The sequence below is a fragment of the Mauremys mutica genome, chromosome 5 (assembly GCF_020497125.1).
Source record: "Mauremys mutica isolate MM-2020 ecotype Southern chromosome 5, ASM2049712v1, whole genome shotgun sequence".
Taxonomy (NCBI): Eukaryota; Metazoa; Chordata; order Testudines; family Geoemydidae; genus Mauremys; species Mauremys mutica.
In genome coordinates, this window is record NC_059076.1 from 56,098,734 (window position 1) to 56,124,899 (window position 26,166).

Consider the following 26,166-nt stretch of genomic DNA (forward strand, 5'->3'; position numbering starts at 1 on the left):
CTTTGTTCTTGCCATTTTAATTCCTATGTCGCCATAGCATATATTAAGCAGCAAACATTGCTTTTACTGGTTAATAATATAGCTGTGTATGCTTACTTCATTATGGAGTGAAATCAAACAAATTATTAACACAAGATGTCCAAGCTAATAGTTCAGTTAAATTATACTTTGAATCACATTACAGTACAATCCCCCACAACTGTTAACACATTCCATAAATGTGTTTTAGGGATTTTTACTTTTCTGTTTTTGAAACTGAATCATGTATTAACTGTGATTTATAATATAATTTATTTTGTAGTAATAAAATATGGAAATACTTACTGGATCCTTTTCTGGACTGCATACTTTAACCCAGAGTAAGTGGTCTAGAAGCCAGTCTATGGGCTTATCTTTGTAGAACATTAAAAAGAATTCTACTATGAGTGGTAAATCTTTAGTTCTAAACAACTTTCCTGAAAACAAAATAAAAGAAATCACACATTTCAGTCATATTTAGTCCTGTATGCATATCACTGCAGCCCATGTTTTCTTCCTGCACCCAAGCACATAGGGTAGAACCCAGACCCTACTGAACTTAACAGAAGTTAAGAATCACAGAATCAAAGGATTAGAAGAGACTCCAAGGGTCGTGTAGTTTAACCCCCTGCCAAGATGCAAAATTTGCCAAGACAGATGGCTATCCAGACTCCTTTTGAAAACCTCCAGTGAAGGAGCTTCCACCACCTCGCTCAATATGTTTGTTGGAACCTCCCATGGTGGGGGAACTTCCCATCAGTAGGGTCAGGCTTTCACCCATAAATTTTGTCTAAACAAGGAAAGAGCATGATTTAAACAAACAAACAAACAAACAACCCCCCCAAAAAACCCCAACCAATTCATCTCCTGTTTACTAATCCCATATGAAACATCTGTTAGCACCTACTGTGGGTGCAGTTAAACACCTTTAAAACTGTTAAGTGCTGAGATTGATGCTAGATGGGAGTACAGCACTTGCAGGATTAGGCCTGGTCTACATGTTCCAGCTTGTCATTGCTGGCAGCAGCGTGTGGTGTATGTGTAGCTACAATCCACAGGGAAAAGTAGGCTGCATCCACACTGCCATATATAGCTACATGCCACAGTAAAAGGCTCTGGGGCAGCCGGGAAAGAATCCGGCAGCTCCAACTGCAGGAACCATTACCTGCTGCAGGAGCCTCTCCCTGCTGCCTACCCCCTGCTGGACAGGGAAAGTCTCTGGCAACAGAAGGACTGCTTGGCAGTTTATTGAACAGTGCAGAGTACGTACCCTGAGGTTCAGGCATGTCTTAACTCTTCACCTAAACAGTGCCTCACCATCTATGCTGCCACCTATACCTGTGCTAGGGAGTGTGCAGTGTATATCGCTATAAGTATAGACATAGCCAAAGGTGAACCAGTTTAGCTAAAGACGTAATCTTAAATTGATTTAGTTAAACTGGTGCAACTGTGAGTTTGAAGACTCATAGCCATTTAACATTCACACCCAACCTCAGGCAATGTCTCATGTCCCTGCTTTGCAGGATAGCTGAAGGCAGCTAAATGGAACAGGGAAGCATCCTGCATAGACATTGCCCTCCTGTATGCCCCCACCCCCCATAGATTTGTCTACAAGTTTGCTTCCTCTGCACGACATTCAGGAGCAGGATGCAGTTCAATATGTTTGTTGAAACAAAATAAGTTTTGAATTACCCATTGTTTGTATTTCTAGACTGTTAAACTTGAGAATGTTGTTTACTCATAATATATATATTTTGTGATTAGTCATCATGTTGTCAGATAGTTCAGTCATACTAATAGTCATTAAAGCAAAACAAACATCTCCTAGTTTATGATGACTTAGCTCACTTAATGCATAAACTCAAAGGGCACTAACAACCAATGAGCCAAGTTTTACCTTTGGATGAGTATGCATAGCACCCACTGACAATGAGTCAAGGTCCACTGACTTGAAATCAGTTGGAGCCAAAGGCAGAATATGGCCCATTGACATTTTGGCAATCTAACCTACTTAAAATTACTTTTAGAGCATCATTCTGGTTGTGCCATAACAAGGATACACAGCTTCCAAAAATGTTATGAAAAATTTAAAATAGATTTGCAAAGGAGTTGCATTTTATTTTTAATCTTGAATTTTTAGGAATTGCTATGCAATCATCAACTGGCATGTAGAAACCTTTTGCATGTTGAAGTATATGTGTGTAAAAGGGGAACACTCAGCACCAGTGCTGCATAGGGGGCAGGCAGGGGTGCAGCAGGTGGTCACCTTTTTTCAGTTATAGTCATGTCCTTCAGCTTCCCCAAAGGCTTTTGCCTTAATACGGGGACTTTGGGGATTTGGGCCCTTGAACAGTCAGGGTTTTCCCCAGATGGACTCTGTCAAGGTAAAGCCTTCTGTTGATCTCCTGGCTTTTGGGAATGGGTTAGGTATCTAGGCCCAGTCTCTTCACCAAGCTCCAATCCAGGATCCGATGATGGGCAGCTATGTTCTGCACCTTGGGGTGCTATGCAGCTGCATCCCCACAACACCTAGGACCACTTCCTATCCACGTTTCCCATCTCTCAACTGAGTAAGTTACATAATTGCAAATAAAGGCTCTAACCATCCCAATAAGCATCTTTGGAAGCCTGCCACACCTCAAATTATTGCGCAAATTGTCAGGCTTGGAAGGAGGGGCTAACTCCTGGGTCCAGTTAAGTGTGTAGACAGTTAAATAGAAGCTGGGAACACAGTAGGTCCTCTTGTTTCCTGTGGGAATGACTACAGTGTGCCTGGATCTTGGGTTGATAGGATCCTGCACTATAAGGATAGTGCCTACAGGCTCAGTGCCATACAGCACGGACAGTGAGAGACTCTGAACATAGATTGGGAGTCTGACGTGGTTGTAGCACTTCCTAGAGAATCAGGGATTTTTGGGATTAGCCCTTCCAGGAGTTGAAACACAATTCCATGTAAAATTTACATTAGTAGTGCACCTCTGAGTCTGAGCTGACCACTAGTTATCCTGCTGGAGCTGCAACACTTACCAATAAATCCAAGCTGAGAGAATTCAAGAATCATCCACTCATCAGAGGGCTGTTCAAGAGCAAAGTTTTTTATTTTCTCAATGTACTGAGGTTTTGCCACAATATCATCTTCTAGCTGAAAAAAACGGTGAAACTGATGTTTTCATTGCTTACAGAGAGGAGATTATCTTAATATGTATAAATTATATAATTTTGTTTTATTGCTGTCAAGTGTGTGACAGGGATGTGTCAGACTCTAGCACATGATAGTGATTTCTCTAGACTTCTCAAAAGAGCTGCATCTCAGAATCACACAAATATTTGTTTTACAGTAGTACCCATAACATGCTAAGCACTTTCCAGATATTCAAAAAAGCATGAGTCCTTATTTTAAGAGATCTAAGGAAAATCTAAGGATGAACAGACAGACAGAGGTTAAGGTAAGGGAAACAATAACATTTTATATAAAAGTAATCTCCATTTAGTATAAGAAGCATGGTAGAAATGACTCTTTAAGAAGGACTTCTAATGTGAATAGGGTAGAGCTTTGCAGATGAGCTCATGGAGGTTGTACCATGTACGGGGCTGCATGGGAGAGGACATGGAGGCAATTGTGTGATAAGCTAACAAACAGCTGGACATGGCAGGGGAATACTAGTGGAGAAAGGGGAGAGGTGTTGCAAAGCTCAATAAGGGGCAGAATCAGATCTTTAAAATTAGTGCAAAGAAGCTTAAATTAGATGCAAGAGTGGATGGGTAGCCTCTTTACAGAAGAGAGTGGCATGATCAACTTGATGACAAGGAAAAGGACGTTAGCAGCTGCAATTTGTATGATTTGATGGGGATAAAGTGTGCACTTGGAAGGCCAGAGAGAGGCTATTGCAGTTGTTAAGGCAGAATATAATGAAGACCAGAATGAGAGATTTGGCTGTAGTGATGCAAATAAAACAATGGAATTTGAATTGTTGGGGAGGAAGAATTAGCAGGACTTATACAGGGACTGGATTTGTGGGACAAGGAAAGGGGAAGGGAAAATAACCCTGAGATGACAGAAATCATGGTGAGTCAACAGTGAAAGAAGGTAGGTGGCTTGGAATGGAAGATTAGTAGTCTCCTTTGACCACGTCATCAGCTTAAACTGATTACAAGACATTCAAGAGGAGATGCCAGAGATAAAATGAGATGCGGGAGTCAATGTAAGGAGACAGCTATTCAGTGGAGAAATAGATTTTTAAGAGATCACACCTGAAACTGTATGAGCTAGTGAGATTATCTAGAGGCAGGACATTAAGTGAGAAGGGTAAGGAGACAAGGAGAGAGCATTGCGGAAACCTCAAGAGAGAGGAGAGGAAAAGAACCTACCAAGAGAAATATGGACAGAACTATCAAAGGCAGGAAGAAGAGCAAGGGAGGACACTATCTCAAAAACCCGATCAGCATCAGATGTCAAGAAGAAGAAGAAGAAGGCTGACAACATCAAAAAGCAGCAGAGAAGAAGATGAAGATGAGTAGAGGCCCTGAAATATGGCCAGAAAAAGATCATTAAAGACTTCAATGAGAGCAATTAAAGTAGCAGAGAAAGCAGAAGTCAGTTTTGAAGGGATCTAAGATGAAATTTCATAGAATCTAAGGCCTGAAAGGACCATTGGATTAGCTAGCCTGAACTCCTGTATATTCACAGGCAATTACATTTCACCCAGTTACTCTTGTATTGAGCCCTTAACTTGTATTTGGCTAAAACATAACTTCCAGACAGGCATCAAGTCTTCATCTGAAGATGTTGAGAGATGGAGAATCAACCACTTCCCTTGGTAGTTTGTTCCAGGGAGTTAATCACCCTCACTGTTAAAAATGTGTGTCTAACTTCTAATGAATGTGCCAGTTTCCAGCCATTGGTTCTTGTTACGCCTTTGTTATGATGTTGAGAGAAAGAAAGTCAATGCAATGGTTGTGCAGTGTTTGATCAGGAAGTTTAGCAATGAAGGGGAGGCGTGTGTGGAATTGTATAATCTAGTTGTCAGGACTGACATCTGAAAGCCTAGCAGAACACAAGATTATAGGCATCTCTCTCTTTGTTCATTAGTACTTCATAGATTAAAAGAGGCACTTTCATATGAGTGGTATTAAAATTGGGTTTTCAACTAAGGAAAGCAGAAAATGAGAAAATAAAAAAAAGCAGCAAAATACAATGGAAAATGGCAGTTCAGATTTCAGACATTTTAGTAAAGCATTATTTCCCTTTTTCAGACTATTTAAAATATTTATTTGCATTTGTGACACATGGCCAGAAAGGGTTAAGCAGTTTGCAGGCTAATTGACCCAGATTCAACTTTTAGGGACATATTGGTAGATAATGTTTCTGTTTTTGTGTGTTTACATATATATTATTAGAGGTTAACAATGTAATCAAGCAGTCCCTGTCTATGCTGTATTCTGTTAATTCAGAGATCAAAAGGAAATATTAACATTTAAATGAACTGTAAACATAGTGATATCACTGTATTAATCTCTCTCTGAAATATATAGCAAATAATCTGCGAATGGAAGACAGGCAATTGCCTTATATTAATCCCTGTAGCTAATTACCCGTGATGCTTAGGAAATCGGTCTACTTAAAAGTCTCCATGATTGCCTATTGTTTGCCTAAAGACTCAGAGCTGTCAAAAGAAGGCCTGGAACTATATAAAGATATCTTGGGTCCTGATCCTTTTTATCTCAGATCTGCTTGATGCTTCATGCAGGGGAAGCTTGAGTCATAAAACTGAGATCTCCAGTCCCATCTGGATCACCCTGAATATGAACATTGAACTATAACCTATGGACTAATGCTGAAAGAACTCTTTGCAACTACAAAGCTCACCATCTCTACTATGAATCTGATCTCAGAACTATACTCATGTCTGTATATATACTGATCTTTTAACCAATACTCTCTCTCTTTTCTTTTTTAATAAATTTTTGTTTAGTTAATAAGAATTGGCTGTAGCGTGTATTTGGGTAAGATCTGGAATATTCATTAACCTGGGAAGTAATGTGTGCGATCCTTTGGAATTGGTAGAACTTTCTTATGATGAAGATTACTGAAAATCTTATTAATCATATGTGACTTGGGTATCTGGGTAGAGGCCTAAGGCTGGGTTGCTTTAGGGAACTGTGTTGCTGGCTTTTGGGTAACCAGTGAGGTATTATAGAAACTGTTTTGTGCTCGCTTGGTAAATCTAAGTATTGGAATATCCACCAGCTTTGCAGATTGTTTGCCTCATTTTTTGCAGTTCACCCTAATTGTGTAACTTCAGTGTGGCTCCCTGGGACCCCGGCCACAGCATTTTAAACCACTATTCAGCAAATATGCAAACACTGTTTACTTGAAACTAGCACGCCCCAATGTGATCAGAAAATTCAGTTCTCATTTCAATAAGAGACTCCCTTTTTTTAAAAAACAAAGAAAGCTGCAGGTTTAAAAAACACTTAAAGATGACACTACTTAGGAGATCTTCCAAACAGAGGGCTTGACTCAAAGTCCACTGAAGTCAATGAAAAGAGCCCTGTTGATTTAAATGGTCTTTGGGTCAGAACCCAACTAGGATTAAAAAAGCAATTTTAAAATCCCAGTCCACTCAAGTGCTTACTGACAATATAGTGAAAAATGTAACTCTTAAAATAATACAGAAAATACATTTTTTCCCTTAAGACCTGACCACAGATAATTTTTATATGTTTTTTTGCTGTTTTCACTGAACTGCGTTATTGTACACTTTTCTCCGAATTAATCTCAGTTTTATTATCTTTTGTAATTTGTCTACACAAGATCTCTTTCAATTAACTGGGCTGAGATTAAGATCATCCCTACTGATTTCCACTAATATTAAGTCAAAATGGCACTGTATGTGAAAGAAAGCATATAGCGTCAAATAAAGTAAAAATCTTAAATTAATCAAAACTGTACCATAGAATCTCTATGGATAGAAATTCCATGCTTGAATAATAAGAGTACAGCTGTAGGAATATACTACCAATCACCTAACCAGGATGGTGACGGTGATTGTGAAATGCTCAGGGAGATTAGAGAGGTTACAAAACAGAAAACCCACTAATTAGGGAAGATTTATCACCTCAGAACATGTCACCTCAGGACGGGATGTACAGATCAAATTTTTGGACACCATTTATGACCGCTTCTTGTAGCGGTTAGTCCTGGAACCCACAAGGGCAAAGGCAATTCTTGATTTAGTCCCAGGTAGTGTACAGGATCTGGTCCAAGAGTTTAACTGTTTGATAATAGCAACCGTAAAGTAATTAAATTTGACATGCAGTAGAAGGAAAATGCCAAAGAAACCCACCCCTAGTAGCATTTAATTTCAAAAAGGCAAGTTAAACAGAAATTAGAAGTAAGGGTAAAAAAAGTGAAATGGATGCAAGCTGCATAGAAACTTTTTAAAAACACCAAAATAGGGGCTCAAACTAAACATATACCTCAAATTATTAAAAAAAACCAAAACAGTAGGATCACCAAGAAAATGCCACCATGGCTTAATAACAGAGTAAAAGGGGTGGTTAGAGGCAAAAGGACATCATTTAAAAATTGGAGGCCAAATCCTAGTGACGAAAATAGAAAAGAGCATGAACTCTGGCAGGTCAAGTGTAAAAGTATAATTAGGGTGGCCAAAAAAGAATTTGAACAACAAGTCATAAAAGGCACAAAAATTAACAGCAATTTTTTTAAAAAGTAAATCAGAGGCACAAAGGCTGCCAAACAATCAGTCGGGCCACCAGACAATCAAGGTGCTCAAGTAGGGCTTAAGGCTATTGCGGAGAAGCTAAATTAATTCATTGCATTGGTCTTCACTGCAAAGGATGTGAGGTAGATTCCCACACCTGAGTGATTCTTTTTAGGTGACAGATGTGAGGAACCATCTCAGATTGAGGGGTCAATAGAGGAGGTTTGGGAACAAACTGATTAACAGTAATAGGTCACCAGGACCAGATTGTATTCACTCAAGGGTTCTGAAAGAACTCAGATATGAAATCACATATCACAGTTTGTAGTTCTGCAACCTATCACTTAATCAGACGTTGTACCAGATTACTGGAGTGTAACAGTGTGAGACTCACCCCTGTGGTGCCGCCTGCTGGTTTCCTGGGAATTAGCTCTTTTTCCAGCTCCAGAGCACCCTCTGCAGGCCAGTATCCCACTTGCCGCTGGGCCCAAGTCCCTCCTGGACCCCGGTGCCCCCTTTACCCAGGGGTTCTGCCCCTCTGCACAGGGCCGGCTCCAGAGCCCAGCGGGGCAAGCACCTGCCTGGGGCGGCCCTTTCCCGGGGGGGCGGCAGGCTGGGCCGGCGGACCTGCCGCAGTCATGCCTGCAGGAGGTCCACCGGAGCCCCGGGAGCAGCGGACCTGCCGCAGGCATGACTGCGGAGGGGACGCTCAGCTGGCGGCTCCAGTGGACCTCCCGCAGGCATGACTGCGGATGGTTCGCTGGTCCCGCGGCTCGGCTGGACCTCCCGCAGGCATGACTGCGGCAGCTCAACCGGAGCCGCCGGACCTGCGAACCGCCCGCAGCTGCGGGAGGTCCAGCCAAGCCGCGCGACCAGTGGACCCTCCGCAGTCATGCCCGCGGGAGGTCTGCTGCTCCCGCGGCTCGGGGGCGCCTCCTGGGCATGACTGCTTGGGGCGGCCAAAAACCTAGAGCCGCCCCTGCCTCTGCAGCAACCCCCAATCCGGGTTTCCCCACTTAGGGGAACCCCTAACCCCCTATCTTCACCTCGCCTCATTATTAGGCTACTGCCAGTCACTGTCTAGCCCCCCATTCACTGGGGCAGACTGCACTGTACAAGCCACTCATCACAGGCAAGGGGGGTTTGGACCTGCAGCCTTGGCCTACCCCTGAGCTGTCCTCTGCAAACCCCAGTACACTTCTGGGCTTTAACAAGGCCTGCAACCTGTGGGGGGGAGGGGAGGGAGGGTTCTAGGCTGGAGCTCTCCAGCTCCTCTGGTCTTCCCCCTGCCCAGCTCCGCTCTAGGTACCCTGTGAGACCCTAAGCAGCCAGGCCCTTCCCTCTCTAGAGGCAGAGAGAAACTGTTTGCTCCTGGCCCACTGCCCTCTTATAAGGGCCAACTGGGCCCCGATTGGGGCATGACCCCAGCTGAGACTGCTTCCCCAATCAGCCTTGGAGCTGCTTGCCAAAGCCACAGCCCTCTCCCAGGCTGTTTCCCCTCCGGGCAGGAGCAGGGTGACCACCCCAATACATGGAGGATAGCTAATGTAACATCATTTTTTAAAAAGCCTCCAGCAGCAATCCTGGCAATTATAGGCCAGTAGGCCTAACTTCAGTATCAGGCAGATTGGTTGAAATGACAGTAAAGAACAGTATCAGACACATAGATGAGCACAATGTGTCGGGGAAGAGTCAACACAGCTTTTGTAAACGGAAATCTTGCCTCACCAATCTATTAGACTTCCTTGAGGGTATCAAGAAACAAGTGGACAAGAGTGATCCAGTGGATATAATGTATTTAGACTTTCAGGAAGCCCTTGACAAGATCCCCCATTAAAGTCTGTTAAGCAAAGTAAGCAGTCATGGGATAAGAGGAAAGGTCCTCTCATGGATTTCACAAATCTGCGTGACTGGGCAACAAAATTGCAGATGAAATTTATGTTGATAAATGCAAAGTAATGCACATTGGAAAACATAATCCCAAATATACATACAAAATGATGGGTTCTAAATTAGCTGTTAACACTCAAGAAAGATCTTGGAGTTGAGTAGATGGTTTCAGAGAACTATCTACAAAGTGCGGTGGCTGTCAAAAATATAACTGGGTTCACAGAAGATTTATACTAGTTCACAGAGGATAGTGACTATTAGGCAAGATGGTCATGAACACAACCACACGCTCTGGGTGTCTCTAAGCCTCCAACTGCCAGAAGCTGGGAATGGATGAGGTTATGGACCACTCAATAAAATTTCCCTGTTATGTTCATTCTCTCTGAACCATCTGGCACTGGCCACTGTCAGGAGAGAGGATACTGGGTTAGATGGACTATTAGTCTGACCCAGTATGGCCATTCTTATGTTCTTATTAAGTTAATTGCAGTTAATAAGAAAAAAATTGTGAGATGGCAGAGTTTACTACAGATATTAGAGTGGAGAAGTACCTCAAAAAAGAAAGTCTGAGTATATAACAAATTCTGAATGAAGATGGTGAAAGCTGCTGTCATATTTAATGTTTTCATTTAAGTTCCCATGAGTATTGATAAAAAACACTTCCCAACAACTGTAGTAATTGAGCTACTCAAAGATGCTTTCAGCTTTGGAAATATATAATTACCTCAGGATAAAACAACTCTAAATGGACACAAGAAAAAAAACTACATCTCCTCCTAGGTATGGAGAGATTTGATTGCCTGCTTTTATGGCTTACTTACAATCCTATTATCCTAGCTCTGGCATTAATACAAGTGTCTCAAGGGGCTCTAATGTACTGCAAAAAACTTGAGCAGTTACAGTGAAAATGACAATTGTTTCTAAACATCTTTCAGTCTTTTACTGATTAACAAAGATATTACCACGTATAAAGAGAACAGAGCTGAAGATACAGTAGCTGATCACATACAAAAACTTAAAGAAGAAGAGATGACTGAGTAAGTGTTAGGTCTTATTATCTTTTTCCAAATATTTATTTGTGATCAGTGCACTTCACAAAGCAGCTCACCTAAACCCCAATTCAGCAAAGTACTTATATGCTTTGCTGAACTGGGGCTTTAGCTGGCATGTGATAGTAAGTGTACTGTAGATACATAATTACATAACTTTATTATCTTTTCAACTTTAGACGTTCATATAAGTTATTTACCAAAATTATACTATTTCTGAGAAAAAAGTAAAATAAACTCTCTGTTTTAAGATTTCCCTAAAATACTAAACGTACCCAACAAGTAAATCAAAAACGTCAAAAAAAAGTCACCAAACCTCACTTTAATCTAAAATGTTTATATTACAGTATGGTAAGTAATGGACTGAGGAAAAGGATTTTTAAGCTTTTTTTCATGTTGTTATGGAGCTTCCAAATAGTGGCCTAGAGTATTCCCATTAGATCCATGCATGTAGGGGGGCCTCAACTGCCACTGTAGCACCCATTTCACCCCCCTTGTCCCCATGACAGAAACCTCTCTGTATAGGTCAGGGTCTGTTCTGGAGAAAGGTCCAGAAGCTGGGCAGACCAAGGGAAGGAGTGGCAGGCTGGGAAAGGGTCAAGAGGAAGGGCATTATTTCCCTTTTAGTCTTCCAGAAAAGTCTTAAAAGATAAGATTGCTATAGGCATCACCACAACCTAGGGCTGGGTATATATGCCACAAGACAGCCCTTAAGATGTCTTGTATGAGGTAAACAACATGTAATTATTCTTAAAGGAAACTGGAAATTCATAATAATCATCCCTATGCAAGCACCGATATTTCTGGTATTATTACAATCTTCCCCAATCACATCAACAGAAATCATCGAATATTAGAGTTGGAAGAGACCTCAGGAGGTCATCTAGTCTAACCCCCTACTCAAAGCAGGACCAACACCAACTAAATCATCCCAGCCAGGGCTTTGTCAAGATGGGCCTTAAAAACCTCTAAGGATGGAGATTCCATCACCTCCCTAGGTAACCCATTCCAGTGTTTCACCACTCTCCTAGTGAAATAGTTTTTCCTAATATCCAACCTAGACCTCCCCCACCTCAACTTGAGACCATTGCTCCTTGTTCTGTCATCTGCCACCACTGAGAACAGCCTAGCTCCATCATCTTTGGAACCCCCCTTCAGGCAGTTGAATGCTACAATCAAATCCCCTCCTCACTCTTCTCTTCTGCACAGGGGCGGCTCTAGACATTTCGCCACCCCAAGCACGACATCATGCCGCAGGGGGCGCTCTGCCGCTTGCCGGTCCCGCGGACCCTCCGAGACCAGCAGAGCGCCCCCCGCGGCATGCCGCCCCAAGCACGCGCTTGCCGTGCTGGGGCCTGGAGCCAACCCTGCTTCTGCAGACTAAAGAAGCCCAGTTTCCTCAGCCTCTCCTTGTAAGTCATGTGTCCCAGGCCCCTGATAATTTTCCCTCCACTGAACTCTCTCCAATTTGTCCTTTCTGTAGCAGGGGGCCCGAAACTGGACGCAGTACTCCAGGTGTGGCCTCACCAGTGCCGAATAGAGGGGAATAATCACTTCCCTCAATCTACTGGCAATGCTCCTACTAATGCAGCCCAATATGCTGTTAGCCTTCTTGTCAACAAGGGCACACTGTTGACTCATATCCAGCTTCTCATCCACTGTAATCCCCAGGTCCTTTTCTGCAGAACTGCCGCTTAGCCAGTCAGTCCCCGCCTGTAGCATTGCATGGGATTCTTCCGTCCTAAGTGCAGGACTCTGTACTTGTCCTTGCTGAACCTTGTCAGATTTCTTTTGGCCCAATCCTCCAATTTGTCTAGGTCACTCGGACCCTGTCCCTACCCTCCAGCGTATCTACCTCTTCCCCCAGCTTAGTGTCATCCACTAAAAATACAGAGCATTTTGTTTGAAGGCATTGTTAACTTCTGGACAGCCATCCTCTCCCTGACTTTGTCTGAGGTGCATTAGAGACTTTGGTCTCTATGGGTAATATTTTCAGGACTGTGCAAGTGACACAGGCGCCTCAGTCCCATTTTCAAACATGACTTAGGTGGTTAGAAGCCTATGTCTCATTAACTTTCACTGATACTTTAGCTCAGAGATCGGCAACCTTTCAGAAGTGGTGTGCCGAGTCTTCATTTATTCACTTTAATTTAAGGTTTTGCGTGCCGGTAATACATTTTAATGTTTTTTAGGTCTCTCTCTCTAAGTCTATATATTATATAACTAAACTATTGTTGTATTGTAAAATAAACAAGGTTTTCAAAATTTTTAAGAAGCTTCTTTTAAAATTAAATTAAAATGTTGATCTTATGCCGCTGCCCGCTCAGGCCGCTGCTGGTCTGGGGTTCTGTTCACCTAGGCCAGCAGCGGGTTGAGCAGGGCCTGCGGCTGGGACCCCGGCTGGCAAGGGTCCGGCAGCCAGAATCCCAGACGGGCAGCGGGCTGTGCAGGACCAGTGGCTGGGACCCCAGACCACTGCTTAGCCCACTGCTGCTCAGAGGTTCCATCCGCCGGCTCCTGCCAGCCGGGATCCTGGCTGCCAGACCTGCTCAGCCCGCTGCCGGTCTGGGGTCCCGGCCCTGCCCATGTACAGTGGGTACCTACCTTCTCCCTGGTTCTGGCCCATTCTCTTCCTCTCTCTGCACTGAGCTGAGGGTGGGAGTGGACCGAGCACAGGGCTGGGGGTGAAGGGTCTGGCCAGGAGCTAGAATGAGGGAGGGGGCTCAGGGTTGGGGCAGGAGGTTTGGGTGTGGGGTACTTACCTGGGCAGCTCCCATCTGGTGCGAGGGGTGCAGGTGGGAATGTGGGGGTGGGTGCAAGAGCTCCCATTTGGTGCTCAGGGTGGGGATGTGGGGGGTGCAAGAGTCAGGGCAGAGGGCTGGGGGCATGTGAGGGAGGGTGCAGGTGTCAGGGCGGGGATGCCAGAGTCAGGGCTGGGTCATGGGGGTGGGGGTGAAGGAGTCAACCAGAGGGCTGAGTGTGTGTGAGGGGGGTACAGGGCTCAAGGCAGGGGCCTGGGAGGTGTGCGGGGCTCATGGCAGAGGCAGGGTGTGTGTGTGTGTTGGGGGGTTAGGGCTCAGGGCAGAGGGCTGTGTGTGTGTGGGGGGGGTCAGGGCAGAGGCCCCCCCCCACTCCTGTAGCCCCCAGCCGGATCACCCACTCGGGTCCCCGCGGCGCACTCAACACTCCCCAGCAAGAGAGTCCCCTCTGGCTGTGTCTGGAGGAGCCGCTTCAGGCGGTGCATGATCCCGCAGTATGCGAGCTCCTCGCCCCAGGGCTCTCTGGCCACCACCGATTCCCGCTCGCTCGCACCTGCTATGCGCTCAGTGCCGCCGGGCCACAGGGCTCTCCGCTCCTCCCAGCTCACGAACAGCAGGTACCGGTCCCTGGCCGTGTGCCTCCTCCTGGGGATGCTCAGCAGCCATCACTGCTGCCGCCACCAGCCTCTCCTGCCTCCACCGCCCCCTGCCTCCGGGAGTCAGGACCAGGTCCCGCAGCGAACCCGCTCCCCCGGCGCGCCGCCAATCCGCCATGGCCAGCTATACCAAGGCGGCCCAGGTGAGTGGGCCTTTCCGCGCCCCTGGGCAGGTCTCTTTGCCGGGTAAGGGGACGCGGGAGCCCACGGGCAGGCCGCTGAGGCAGCTCCTCTCTCGGGGAGCGCAGGCTCTGCCCCTCACTGGCTGTGTGTCCTCGGGACTCTGGCAGGCAGCAGCGTGCCGTTAAAAATTAGCTCGCATGCCGTCTTTGGCACACGTGCCATAGGTTGCCGACCTCTGCTTTAGCTCCTAAGCACATAGGTGCTTGAACAAGGGATGCTGGGGGTGCTGTAGCACCCCCTGGCTTGAAATGGTTTCCTTCATATACAGGGTTTACAGTTTGGTTCAATGGCTCTCAGCACTCCCACTATATGAATGGTTCCAGCATCCCTGCCTAAGCAGGTCAATCATGTTTGAAGATTGGGCTTAGGCTCTTAAGCAGAACTGGTCAGAAACTTTCGGATGGAACATTTTTCCACCAGAAAATGCTGCTTTATCAAAAATCAACATGTTCTCCAGGAATGTCTTTTTTGACAAAATTCTGATGGAAACCTGCCTACCAAGGATTACCAAAACATGCCTGGTTTCCTGACAGCTCCCCTGTCTGGCTCCTCAGGAGCCCACCTGGTGTGCTAAAATGGAGCCAGAAGCCTGGAACCTCTGGAAGCTCCTAACTCCTTAGCAGCCTGGGCATCCTGGTTCCAGGGCAGCCTGCAAAGTGGGCTGCTGAAGAATCAGGGATTCCAGGCTCCCAAAGCTCCTCATTAGCCGGGAGCTCTGGCTCTCAGGATCCCCAAGTTGTTCAGTTCCTCACCTGGCATGTTGATGGGATTCTGGGCAGGCTTGGAGACATTTCTAAAAAGGTTGAAATGAAATGGCCAAGTTGGAATTCCCATTCTGTGGGCAATTTCTACATCTCATTTTTCATACTGTTTCAGAACAATTTTTTTTTTGAAGTTTCCTGCAGAACAGGATCTTCCATCTCTGGCCAGTTCTACTCCTAACTCACTTTTAAAATTTTACCCTTATCCAAGCAGTTCCAGGAAAGACGAGAAGCAGCCCTTCTATGTGTCCTATCCTGCTGCTGACCACCTGGGAGAATCCTTCCATGCAGAATCCAAGGATCCATCATGGGATTGGACGAGCCTCATTCCAATTCCAGTTCTCTTCCCACTTGACGGAACAATTGCACATCATAGAATTTATGGATGCTCTCCTTTCCAGTCAAATCCATGGTAAACATTAAATGAGGTAAAGATGCTTTCTACCTGGTATTCTTTCCTCGTTTCATCTCTCTTCCCCCACACATCACCACCATTATTTTTAGCTAGTTTATTGTTTCTCTCAGACAGCTGTTGTGAAATTTTCTAGATAGTTACAGTGCAGTGCATTATTTTCATTGTAGAGTGCTAATCATCCATATGTCTTGATTTGTACTAAAGTTAAGCCCAGATTTGGGGATCTTATGTGGATCCAACCTCCAAGCCATTCTGGGGAAGTTGGGAGCCTGGATTTTGCAGTTCAGCAGACACACATCCCAGTTTGTTTTAATGAAATGAACTAGTTCATATTTTTCCCATTTGGAAAAATCCTTTGAGAGATTTTGGCTAGCTATGACCTGGGTTGTCACCTTGGTCTGTAACCACACCGTCTGTTTATACTACAAGCAAAAACTCATTAAAAACACAAAAAGAACAGGAGTACTTGTGGCACCTTAGAGAATAACAAATTTATTTAAGCATAAGCTTTCATGGGCTAAAACCCACTTCATCGGATGCATTGGGTTTTAGCCCATGAAAGCTTATGCTCAAAATAAATTTGTTAGTCTCTAAGGTGCCACAAGTACTCCTGTTCTTTTTGCAGATACAGACTAACACGGGCGCTACTCTGAAACCTGACATTAAAAACACAGATACCTGTAACCTGGCCAGAAAGTTGTTTGATGGTTCAGTTAGTTTGCAAGTCTATCATTCAGCCCTGCGAATGTCAGAAAGGTACAAATGAAACTACCATTTCAGATCAAATAATACATAGCTGTAAAATGAATAACTATGAAAATATGGAGCCTCATGCTTACAAATGATGTGAGCAAATATACTGAAAAACACAGGAGACTTGTCTTCACTGTGTAGTTTAACAGTAATTAAACTGCCAACACTAAAAATCAGCACATTTTATTTATAGATTTATAGCTGGTTATTGATAATGTGAACATACCTGTAAATAAAATGTTCCCTTGGGTTGTGCATATAGCATTAAAAAGCTATAATCCAAATTCTGTTTAGTTCTCCACCTAAATATAAGCAACACATTCTGTTAAATTTTTTCTGGATTTCTCAATAGAGTTATCAGCATAATACAGACATTAGAACACTTTAGTTATGAAGTCTATACTTGAAACTACTCCCACTCACTGTTAACTGGATCAAAGGAAAGCTAGTTAAAAAAAAGTGTCTGATTCAAAATAAACTCAGTTTTAGAATTTCCTCTATGCACAGCACATGAACCAATTTATACATGTCGGGTGAACTAAACCACTCTTCTTGTTTTGTTATAAACTGCAACAGTCAACACAGAGTTATAATTTACTGAGATTTCACCATGCAGTAAAATAGAGTGCTTTTATGGGTCAACATAGAAGCAGGTCAATGAACTTAACTGTAATATTTAATAGTAAAATGTAAATTTTCCTTTAGAAAGTAAACCATCTCATTTTACTATCAATAAAGTTAATATTTGTTAATCTGCGACAAGACTTTAAAGAAGCAGATTTATAAAAAGTTATATGCAAAAAGATTTCCATAAATTAATTATCAAATTCCATGTACCTGATACATTTCTGAGCTAGGTATATTTTTACCTTTATTATCTGAGAGTATATGTATTTTCAATTTTCAGTACCTCATAATTTTGTTCAGCAGTAGAGATCAAAGAGGTGATCATTTCATACTTGTCACCAAATCTTTTTCAGGCAGTCTTGCCCATATAGTTTCAGTGGGGGCTAATAATGATTGTGTGAATAAAGAGGGTAGGATTTTGCCATTCATCTAGTACTTAAGACCTTGTAATTCATCTGTTCCTCATTCTAAACATTTTCTAAACATTCCTTCTGAGAAGTGAGAGCCCCTTAAAATCTATCATGCTCATCAGAAGATAGTTAATTTAAAAATTTACAAATAATCACCTGGGGCCAAAAGTTAAAAGGAGCTCAAGGCTAAATTAGAAAGTGCTCAAGCATCCAACGTGGGAAATTCCAATATTACAAAGTTTGTTTTCATCCCAAATTGGGACAAAAGTTAAAATATCAAAATCTGAGTGGAACACAATGCCTCAAAAGTGATTTAGAATAATAAAAAATGGGACTATTTAGACATTCCTGAATTGAAACATTTTAATTTGGTTTGTCAAACTGATTGCAATGTTTAATTCTGCATCAATTTTGACACTGAAAAGTGTCGACCTGAGCTAACATGGTGCCTTATGAGAGTTGTAGTTTGAGCACACCATGCCATCAGTCTCCTTTCTGGGCCATGTCCCCCAGTTGAACTGCATCTCCGATGACTCACCACCATGACTGAACCAGAGAAGAGACTAATGTGGTTCATGGGAGATGCATCCAGCCATAGAGGAGAACAGGAGCATGAGGCACCATGGCAGTTCAGGCAGACACAGATCTGAACTGAAATTAAACATTTTGATTTTTGACAAGCCAAGGTATTTTAATTTGGATCAATACAACTTGAAATAAAATACTTAATTTCACTGTTTCTGAATGAAAATTGAAAAAACTTTGGCAAAAATCAAAATTTCCTGTGAAAAATGTCAAATTTGTAGAAATTGCATTTTGATGAAAAATTCCCAACCAGCTTTATTGATATTAAATATTGTTTGTGCTTATTATTTTTGAAATTCCACAAAGCTTATTATAAAAAAAGAGTTCCTCCCTCGCCTTATCTATAAAGGTTTGAGGCTAATTGCAAAATACAAATTATAGCTGTGCAAATCTAAGAATTTGGGCCTTGATGGGAGCAACTAGGAATATTCTACTCATATGTACCAAATATATTTGCTCTTTAGAAAGAATGGTATTTAATTTTTTTTTAAAAAGCAACCTGATTTCATTCATGTATGCAACATGCACTACTGTTCTGCTGCTGTCATCTGTGTTGCTTCAAATTGGCAGGTCATTGCTCTTGAGCACATGAAAGTGGAGACATGAAAGTTGTTGGTGACAATCTAAACTTATTTTTGGCCTACAAAAAACTGATTGGCTTCTGTAAACCAACCAGTTTCAGTTTCCTGCTAATGAATTTGAAGCAAGTGGGCCACTGATACTACCAGGAGTTAGTAAAGATGATTAATTATATTATGTAGAAGTAAAAACAACAAAAGTTAGGCCATTTATCACCATACCATACTAATCTTTATAAATCATCATCTGGCACTAATACACTCAGTTTTAAAACAGTTGGATTTTTAGAAGCAGGACTACAGGGACAACGTTTAGCTCTCACTCTGAAGTTGATGGACACCAACGACAGCATTGGTTTCCCCCATACTTACACTTGTATTAAATAAATTTTCACGACCTTCTGTTTAAAACTTACAGTGCTTTATCTCTGAAATACACCAACACTCATCAATTTAAATACAGTGGACTATTTAAAGAAGTTACTGTTGAACAAAATTCTTGGAAAGTTTTTCCATAGCCTATCTTACCTTACTCTTTCCTTTGAGTCACCAAATGTTTCCTTGAGATTGGAGAGGTCTGGGTAATAGGAAGCAAGAGGGGAAATAACCTCAATAACGCCCGACTGCACTTCATTAGGGAAGCTGTAAAGAAAAGATTAATAACTATGGGCTAAATCAACAAAGGGACTTAGACATTGCAACTGCCAGTATTGCAATGCCTAACATTTAGGCACCCTGATGCTCAGTGGAATCCTGAGCACCAAGTTATACAATGCATGAGGAAAGTCAGGCACCTAAGAATGGGATTCTGAGAAGCCAGAAAGCTGATCAGGGCCTAAGCTAGCCAGTAGGAAATGCAGAGCAGAGGAGCAGGATGCCCCATGCTTCAAATGTAGTTAGGTGCCTAAGTGCAGGTCACAGAGAGGTGATTATCTCCACTTGGAATTCACAGCCATGAATCCTTTCCTGGAGTTAGGTGCCTAAGTCAGGTCAGCCCTTTCTCACAAAAATGACAGACAGACAGAGAGAGAAAGGGAGAGACCACTCCACCACAGCCTATAGCCCAGAGGTTACAGCACTCATCTACAATATGGGAAACCTGTTTTTCAAATACCTACTCAGTCCAGTTTTGAGCAGGGATTTGAACCTGGATCTCCCAAGTCAGTTCCCTAATCACTAGGCTGTTGGGTATTCTGGAATGGGTGTACAGACACACACACACTCTCTCTCACTTATTTCTTGATCTGCTTCCCCCGACTGTCTGGTATGCTCTGCAAATCGCTACAAGATCAGGCCCCACAGGTGAGACAGGCAGGGGAACAACTAGTTTGAGAATCCCGCTGGGTCTTAGACATCCTTAGCTAGGATGCCGAGCAGCTCAGTGGAGTCAGGATTCAGATGGTTTTGTGCATGCTCACTGGCAAAAACTTAGATGCCTAGGGAATTTAAGCACCTACAGGTTTAGGCGGTAACTGACTGGACATTTTAAAGACCTCAGTGGTGCCTAAAGGGGCAGTTAGGTACTTAAGAGTTTGTCTACACAATGGGATAATGTACTCAAAGAGGATGTGATTTCTAAAGCACATTAATTGGTCCATGTAGACCCTGCTGGTGCACGCTAAATGTTCCCTTGTCTGCCTTGATAAGTGCTGTTTGAAACAGTACTATGTTAAAGCTTACTAGGGAACCCTTAGACCTGCTGGTGCACACTACACGAGCCAATTAATACACACTTTAGTGTACTTTAGAAATCACTCTCCCATACAGGTCATTACTCACCATGTAAACAAGCCCTAAAATTCCTTGTGGATCTAGCAATCAGGTGTTAATCCTCGCATAGGGATCTGTGTAGGCAGTTCCTATCCCCATGTTCAATCCCAGATCATATCTACATGGGCAAAAAGATGTTTTTTAAAATCAAACTAACTCAGTTGAATAAACTTAACTCAACTGAAAAGTATATTGAGGCTTGGTCTACACTTGGAAGTTTTATGGGAATAACCATTTTGGTTCAGACATTTTACTAAAATAGTTAAACTAGTAATAGCCCTCATGTGAATGCAATTATACTGGTATAAAAATGACTTATACTGGTATAGTTATTCCCCATCCTGCATGGGAATAGCATGTGCTATAGAGTAGAGATGTCACACTTCATGTACATTCTTCATGAAGTCTTTGGCTTTCCTATGACACACTTCCTGCTGTGGAGCAGAAACAAAGGAACGTAGAACAGGACAGTAGCAGGCTACAGTTGCAGAAAGTTCTACCACCTTATTTCTTTGCATAGTTTCCATCCTTAATAAAGGGTTATCTTCAAGTTGGTCTGCTTGTTGGTAAAAAAAATGGTTACCTTCCTTTCTAAAAGTGTTCTTTGAGATGTGTTTTACATGTTCAGTTCCACTGTAGGTGACTCAGAAGCAAACACACATGGAGGTAGGTTCGGAATCTACCTGAACAGAGATTTTAAGACAACCCATTCAAAACTGGCATAATCTCTGGACTGATGTGCAATGGCATAATAAGAACCAAAACTGTGGACTAATGACCAAGTGGCTGCTTTACAAATATCTACAATTAGCACTGGCCCCAAGAAAGCTGCAGAAGCTGCCTGTCCAGTGATAGACTGCACAAACACTCTAGTCAGCAGAATAGTATTAGCCAGTTGGTAGCACAAACACACATGAAGTGGGACCTAGTATGAGATTTTCTGAGTGGAAACTGGTTGTCCCTTAGCTCTGTCTGCAACCACTAAACAACTGCATAGAGGATCTAAAAGATTTACTCCAATCCATGTAGAAAGCTAAAACCCTTCTCACATCCAATGAGTGAAGCTGTTCCTCATCCCTATGTGCATAGGGTTTGGGAAAGAACAATGGCACACAGATTGCTTGGTTAACATGAAAATCAGAGGCTACTTTTATGAGAAATTTTGGATGAGGACAAAGATAAACTTTATCCTTATGAAAAACTGTGTAGGGGGGTTCTGACAACTAGCCCACCCTTTTGGCTGAGGTAATTGCCACTAGAAATGATACCTTCATGGAAAGGTGAAGAAGAAAGGCAAGTTGCCAGGGGCTCAAAGGGAGGTCCCATCAATTTTGCTAGAACTAAGTTCAGATCCCCAGGAGGGATGGGGTTTCATACATATGGGCATAATCTGACCAAACCCTTTAGGAATTGGGTGATGATGGGGTTTGAAAAAAGGAATGCATCATCCACCAAGAAGCGGAAGGCCGGAATGGCTGACAGATGTACCCTTATAGAGCTAATAGCCAAACTCTGTTTTAGATCTAGCAGATAGTCCAGCATGAGGTCCAGGGTGTCTGCTCTGAAGATGCACCTTTCGCATGACACCAGATGAAGAAATGCTTCAGTTTAGCCATGTAAGTGGTTCTAGTTGAGAGTTTTCTGCTATTCAGAAGCACTTCTTGAATGTTCTTCAAGCAGGACTTTTCAAAGGGTATCAGCCATGAAGCATCCACGCTGTCAGATGAAGAGCTTGGAGGTTGGAATGGAGTCCCAGAAAATTACATCTGAATCTAATGGGAGAGACAGGGGAGGCTTGACTGACAAGGATATCAGGATCAAGTACCAGTGTTGATCATGCAATGCCAGTGCTACAAGGATAAGGTGAACATGGTCTTGTTTCACTCTGAAAACAAGCCTGGGAAGCAAAGGAATCAGGGGGAGAGCATACAGGAGAAATTTCTTCCAGGATAGAGAAAAGCATCTGTCAACGAGCCTGGGCCAAGGCCTCCTTGGAAGCAGAACTGATGTCATTTTCTATTGGTTCTTGTTGCAAACAGGTCCACTTGGGGAATTCCCTAGAGCTGGAAGATAGACCTGGCCACATTTGAATGTCATGACCACTCGTGGTGATCGGTGAAAGATTTGCTCAGCTTAACTGCTAATATGGTCTGTTTCTCAGGATGATAAGCATCCTGAGATGAATTGGGTTGGCTAAAAAGAAGTTCCAGAGGCAAACTGCCTCCTGGCACAGTTAGTTCGACCGTGCTCCTGCTTGTCTGTTTATGTAAAACATGGTCACCAAATTGTCTGTCAGAATTAACAATTTTTTTTCCCAGTGCATGGGTGAGAAAGACCAAGCAGGCTGGACATACCTCTCTTAACTCCCTGACATTTAACACTCTTTTGAGACTACCAAAGACCTTGAGCCTGCAGGGACTCCATATAAACTCTCCAGCCCAGAGAAGACATGTCTATGACTAGAGTGAGGGTTAATAGCGGGGGGAGGAAGGGGGGAAGGGAACCCCCACGCAAACTTTCAGAAGGTTCATCTACCAGTCTAGAAATTACAAAATTAATATTGGCACTACAACCACTTTATCCAAATGGTGATGACTCAGAGCACACATTGATACTAGCCATGCCTGCAGCTTTCTGAGGAGTGATCCGGTGTGCTGAACTACATAGGTACATGCTGCCATGTGACCAAGAAGACTGAGGCAGCTGCATATTGTTGTGAGATGGCCTGCTCTCAGTTGCAGCACTAAATCCTGTAAAGTTTCTAGCCTGGCTTGTGGTAGCAAGGCCATGACCTTTGTGGAGTCTAAGACTGCCCTGATGAATTCTTTTGTCTGTACCAGTTTCAGGATTGAGTTGTCTCGATTTACTAGAAGCCCCAGTGCATCACATGTGAACAGGACAGTTGATACACTGGATAGGACTTGAGCCTTAGACCAACCTCTGATCAACCAGTCATCCAGGTATAGGAATATATGGACACCTAATTTTTGTAGTGAGCTGCTATGACTGCCATGCATTTTGTGAACACTCGAGTAAACAAATGATGGGGAACAGAGGGAGCTATGGTGACTTGTACACTGTCCTTGACAAACCTATCAACATGCCTCTTTGAATGAGGCAGTTGGACATGACGAGCCCATTGATGCTTAGGAGGAGGGCAGTGGAGGGCATCTCCTATTACCTTTGCCCTTTTTCCTTGGCAGATCTTGAGATCAGGAAGCAACCCCTGGTGTGTGTATGGCTGCTGCAGATGAAACTGCTTTCTTTTCGCTGCTGGTATAGATCACAAGGGATTTGAGTGTTGCCCTAGAATTCTTAAGGTTATGAAGCCTGTCATTTGTTTTCTCTGAAAAGAGGGAGGGATCTTTGAAATGAAGGTCCTGGATAGTCTGTTGGACTTCTAGAGATAGCCCACAAGACTGCAACCATGTACACCTTCTCATAATAACAGCTGATGCCATGGTTCAAGCAGCCAAAACTGCACTATCCAAACTGTCCTGGAGGGCAGTCCTGGTGACCAGCTTATCCTCTTCAGCCATTACTGCAAATTCTTTTCTACAGTCCTCTGGTAGCTTGTCTTGAAATTTCATGATGTTCTCCCAGAGGGTGAAGTTATATTGACGCAGGAAAGCCTGTTGGCTTGCAATCCTGAGTTGTAGGCTTCCTGTAGAATAGAGCTTGCAACCAAACAGGTCCAGCCTCTTCGAGTCTTTGCCTTTTGGCATTGAAGCTTATTGTCCCTGGCTTTCCCCACTCACCTCTGAGTTGGGGAAGAAGAGTCAGATGCTTCTGACAGTGGAGGTGCAAATCCAGATGGGATTGGTGAGAAATAGCCTGATCCCAGGGGTGGTGGTACTGGGCAAATCATGGGAAGTGACTATACAGGCTTTTGTGGAGGTTTGGGTAGTGGCACCATAGGATCTCAATCCTGACAAGCATAAACCATAGGCATCCATACTGGCTGTGGACCTTCCTCTGCCAGTGATACTAGTACTGAGAGGCTAAGCAAGTCTCTTGTGGCTGCATACTCTGGTAACCCCTCCAGGGTTGTTGGGATCAACGCTGTCTTTTGGCTCCACAAATGTCTTTTGGCTCCATAAATGTCTTCCAGGGATGGCCTTGACAGACCTAGTACAAACTCTGCAGGCGGCAATCCCCTCTTGGGAAGAGACGGGTGTTTGGGGGTGTAGGGTCTCTTCTGAATGTTTTTTCAGGTCTCTGCCTCTATCTGGCTTCAGTATTGATGCAGGCAAGCAAAGAACCGTACCTGAGTAAGGCCTAGCCTTTTCTTCAGAAGTGGGGAATGGTCCTGAGGAACCGCAGACATCTCCAGTGGAGTGCTCCATACCGAAGTTGACAAACTGGGGTGCTCTCCATGTGTGAAGACTCTGATGGGGGTCAAAGTGCTGCCTCCATAAGCGAGCACTTAGCCTCACTGCCTTATCTTTTTTTGAACAGTGTTTGAATCCTTTGCAAATATGACATTTGTCACTAGCATGGGATTCCTCCAATCATTTCAAGCAGGCCAGGTGTGGGTCACTGACTAGCATGAGTTTTGCAAGGTCTAGCAGGACTTAAACCCTGGCAAACACAGCATCATTCCAATACTAGTCCCAATATTGAAAGATAAAAAGCAGTCAAACGAGACCAAAATGGGAACCTAACTACAATAAAGGCTGTGTTGTCCAGCACTTTATCAGTCAGAAAGCTCTATAAACCAGCATTTCTGATCTTCAATAGGGTTGCCAGGTATCTGGTTTTTTACCAGAATGCCCAGTCGAAAAGGGACCGTCGCAGCTCCGGTCAGCACCGCACACCAGGCCATTAAAAGTCCGGTTGGCATGGGGCTGGCAGGCTCCCTACCTGGCTCCACATGGCTCCCTGGAAGCAGCGACATGCCCCTGCTGCTCCTAGGTGGGGGAACAGCCACTGTGGCTCCGTGCACTGCCCCCACCCCAAGCGCTGGCTCGGCAGCTCCCATTGGCTGGGAACCACAGCCAATGGGAGCTGTGGGGCGGCGCCTGTGGGAGGAGGCAGCATGCAGAGACGCCTGGCTGTGCCTCCATCTAGGAGCAGCAGGGACATGTTGCTGTTTGCAGGGAGCTGCCTGAGGTGAGCACCACCTGAATCTGGCACCCCAAAACCCGTCCCACACCCCAACCCCCTGCCCTGAGCTCCCTCCTGTACCCAAACTCCCTCCCTCTTAGTTAACCAGAATTTTTGACTTACTGGCATCCCCCCATTATTTACTTTACTAACTATAACTAATGAACTAGTAAAAAAAAAAAGAAAAGAAAAAGACAGGATCTGTATACAGAAAGGAGTGAGGGAAGCACTCAAGTTAACAAGTCTGGTGGTAAGAAGGAACTGAGGGGGATTGGGGTGGCTCTGCTCTCTTATACCAGCATGCATGATAGTGATAGAGGGTGCTTGATAGTGGTGATAGAGGGTGCTTGAGCCACCCAATGATACCACTGAGGGAAAAAATCTGCAACATCTGAGCATCTACAGTGGACTGGATATATGCAATCACACAAAGAAGAAGTTCATAAGCTATAAAGTATAAAGCTCCTTTATACTGATATAACTATATCCACACTGGGGGGAGGGGAGGCTGTACAACTTTCTAGTGTAGACAGGTCTTTAATTCTTTTGTAAACACAATTTAAGATCTTTAAGAAAGCGTGGATTGATCATGTTCTAGTCTTTTTTGCCAGCGTAGACGAAGCCACAGTGATTTAATTTGGATTCCACATGGATATAAAGGCCTATTACACAGATCCCTGTGCAGGATCAAGGACTATATTGCATTTGCTGAGAAGAATAGATATTTAGTAATTTTTTTTCTCCAGAGTAGCATTTATATATGGGCCAAGTAAATCTTTGGTATTACACCACTGACTTCAGCAGAGATAAGACTACTTACAAATAAGGGTTTTCAAAATTGGGTCCATAATTTTATACAATAAAACAAAAAATACAAATGCA

At 43.6% G+C, this 26,166-nt stretch overlaps 1 protein-coding gene across 9 annotated transcripts in view; it reads right to left on the reverse strand.

Annotated features, from left to right (window-relative positions):
* MGAT4D (MGAT4 family member D) overlaps positions 1-26,166 on the reverse strand; it is a 134,799-nt gene that overhangs the window by 24,600 nt on the left and 84,033 nt on the right. For all 9 annotated transcript variants that reach the window (XM_045019640.1, XM_045019637.1, XM_045019638.1 and 6 more), the window contains 4 exons: positions 18,937-19,050; positions 16,435-16,510; positions 3,046-3,160; positions 325-455 (listed from right to left, as the gene is read on the reverse strand). In XM_045019640.1, coding sequence (XP_044875575.1) covers positions 325-455; positions 3,046-3,160; positions 16,435-16,510; positions 18,937-19,050 — 436 coding nt within the window. The remainder of the gene's footprint in view (positions 1-324; positions 456-3,045; positions 3,161-16,434; positions 16,511-18,936; positions 19,051-26,166) is intronic.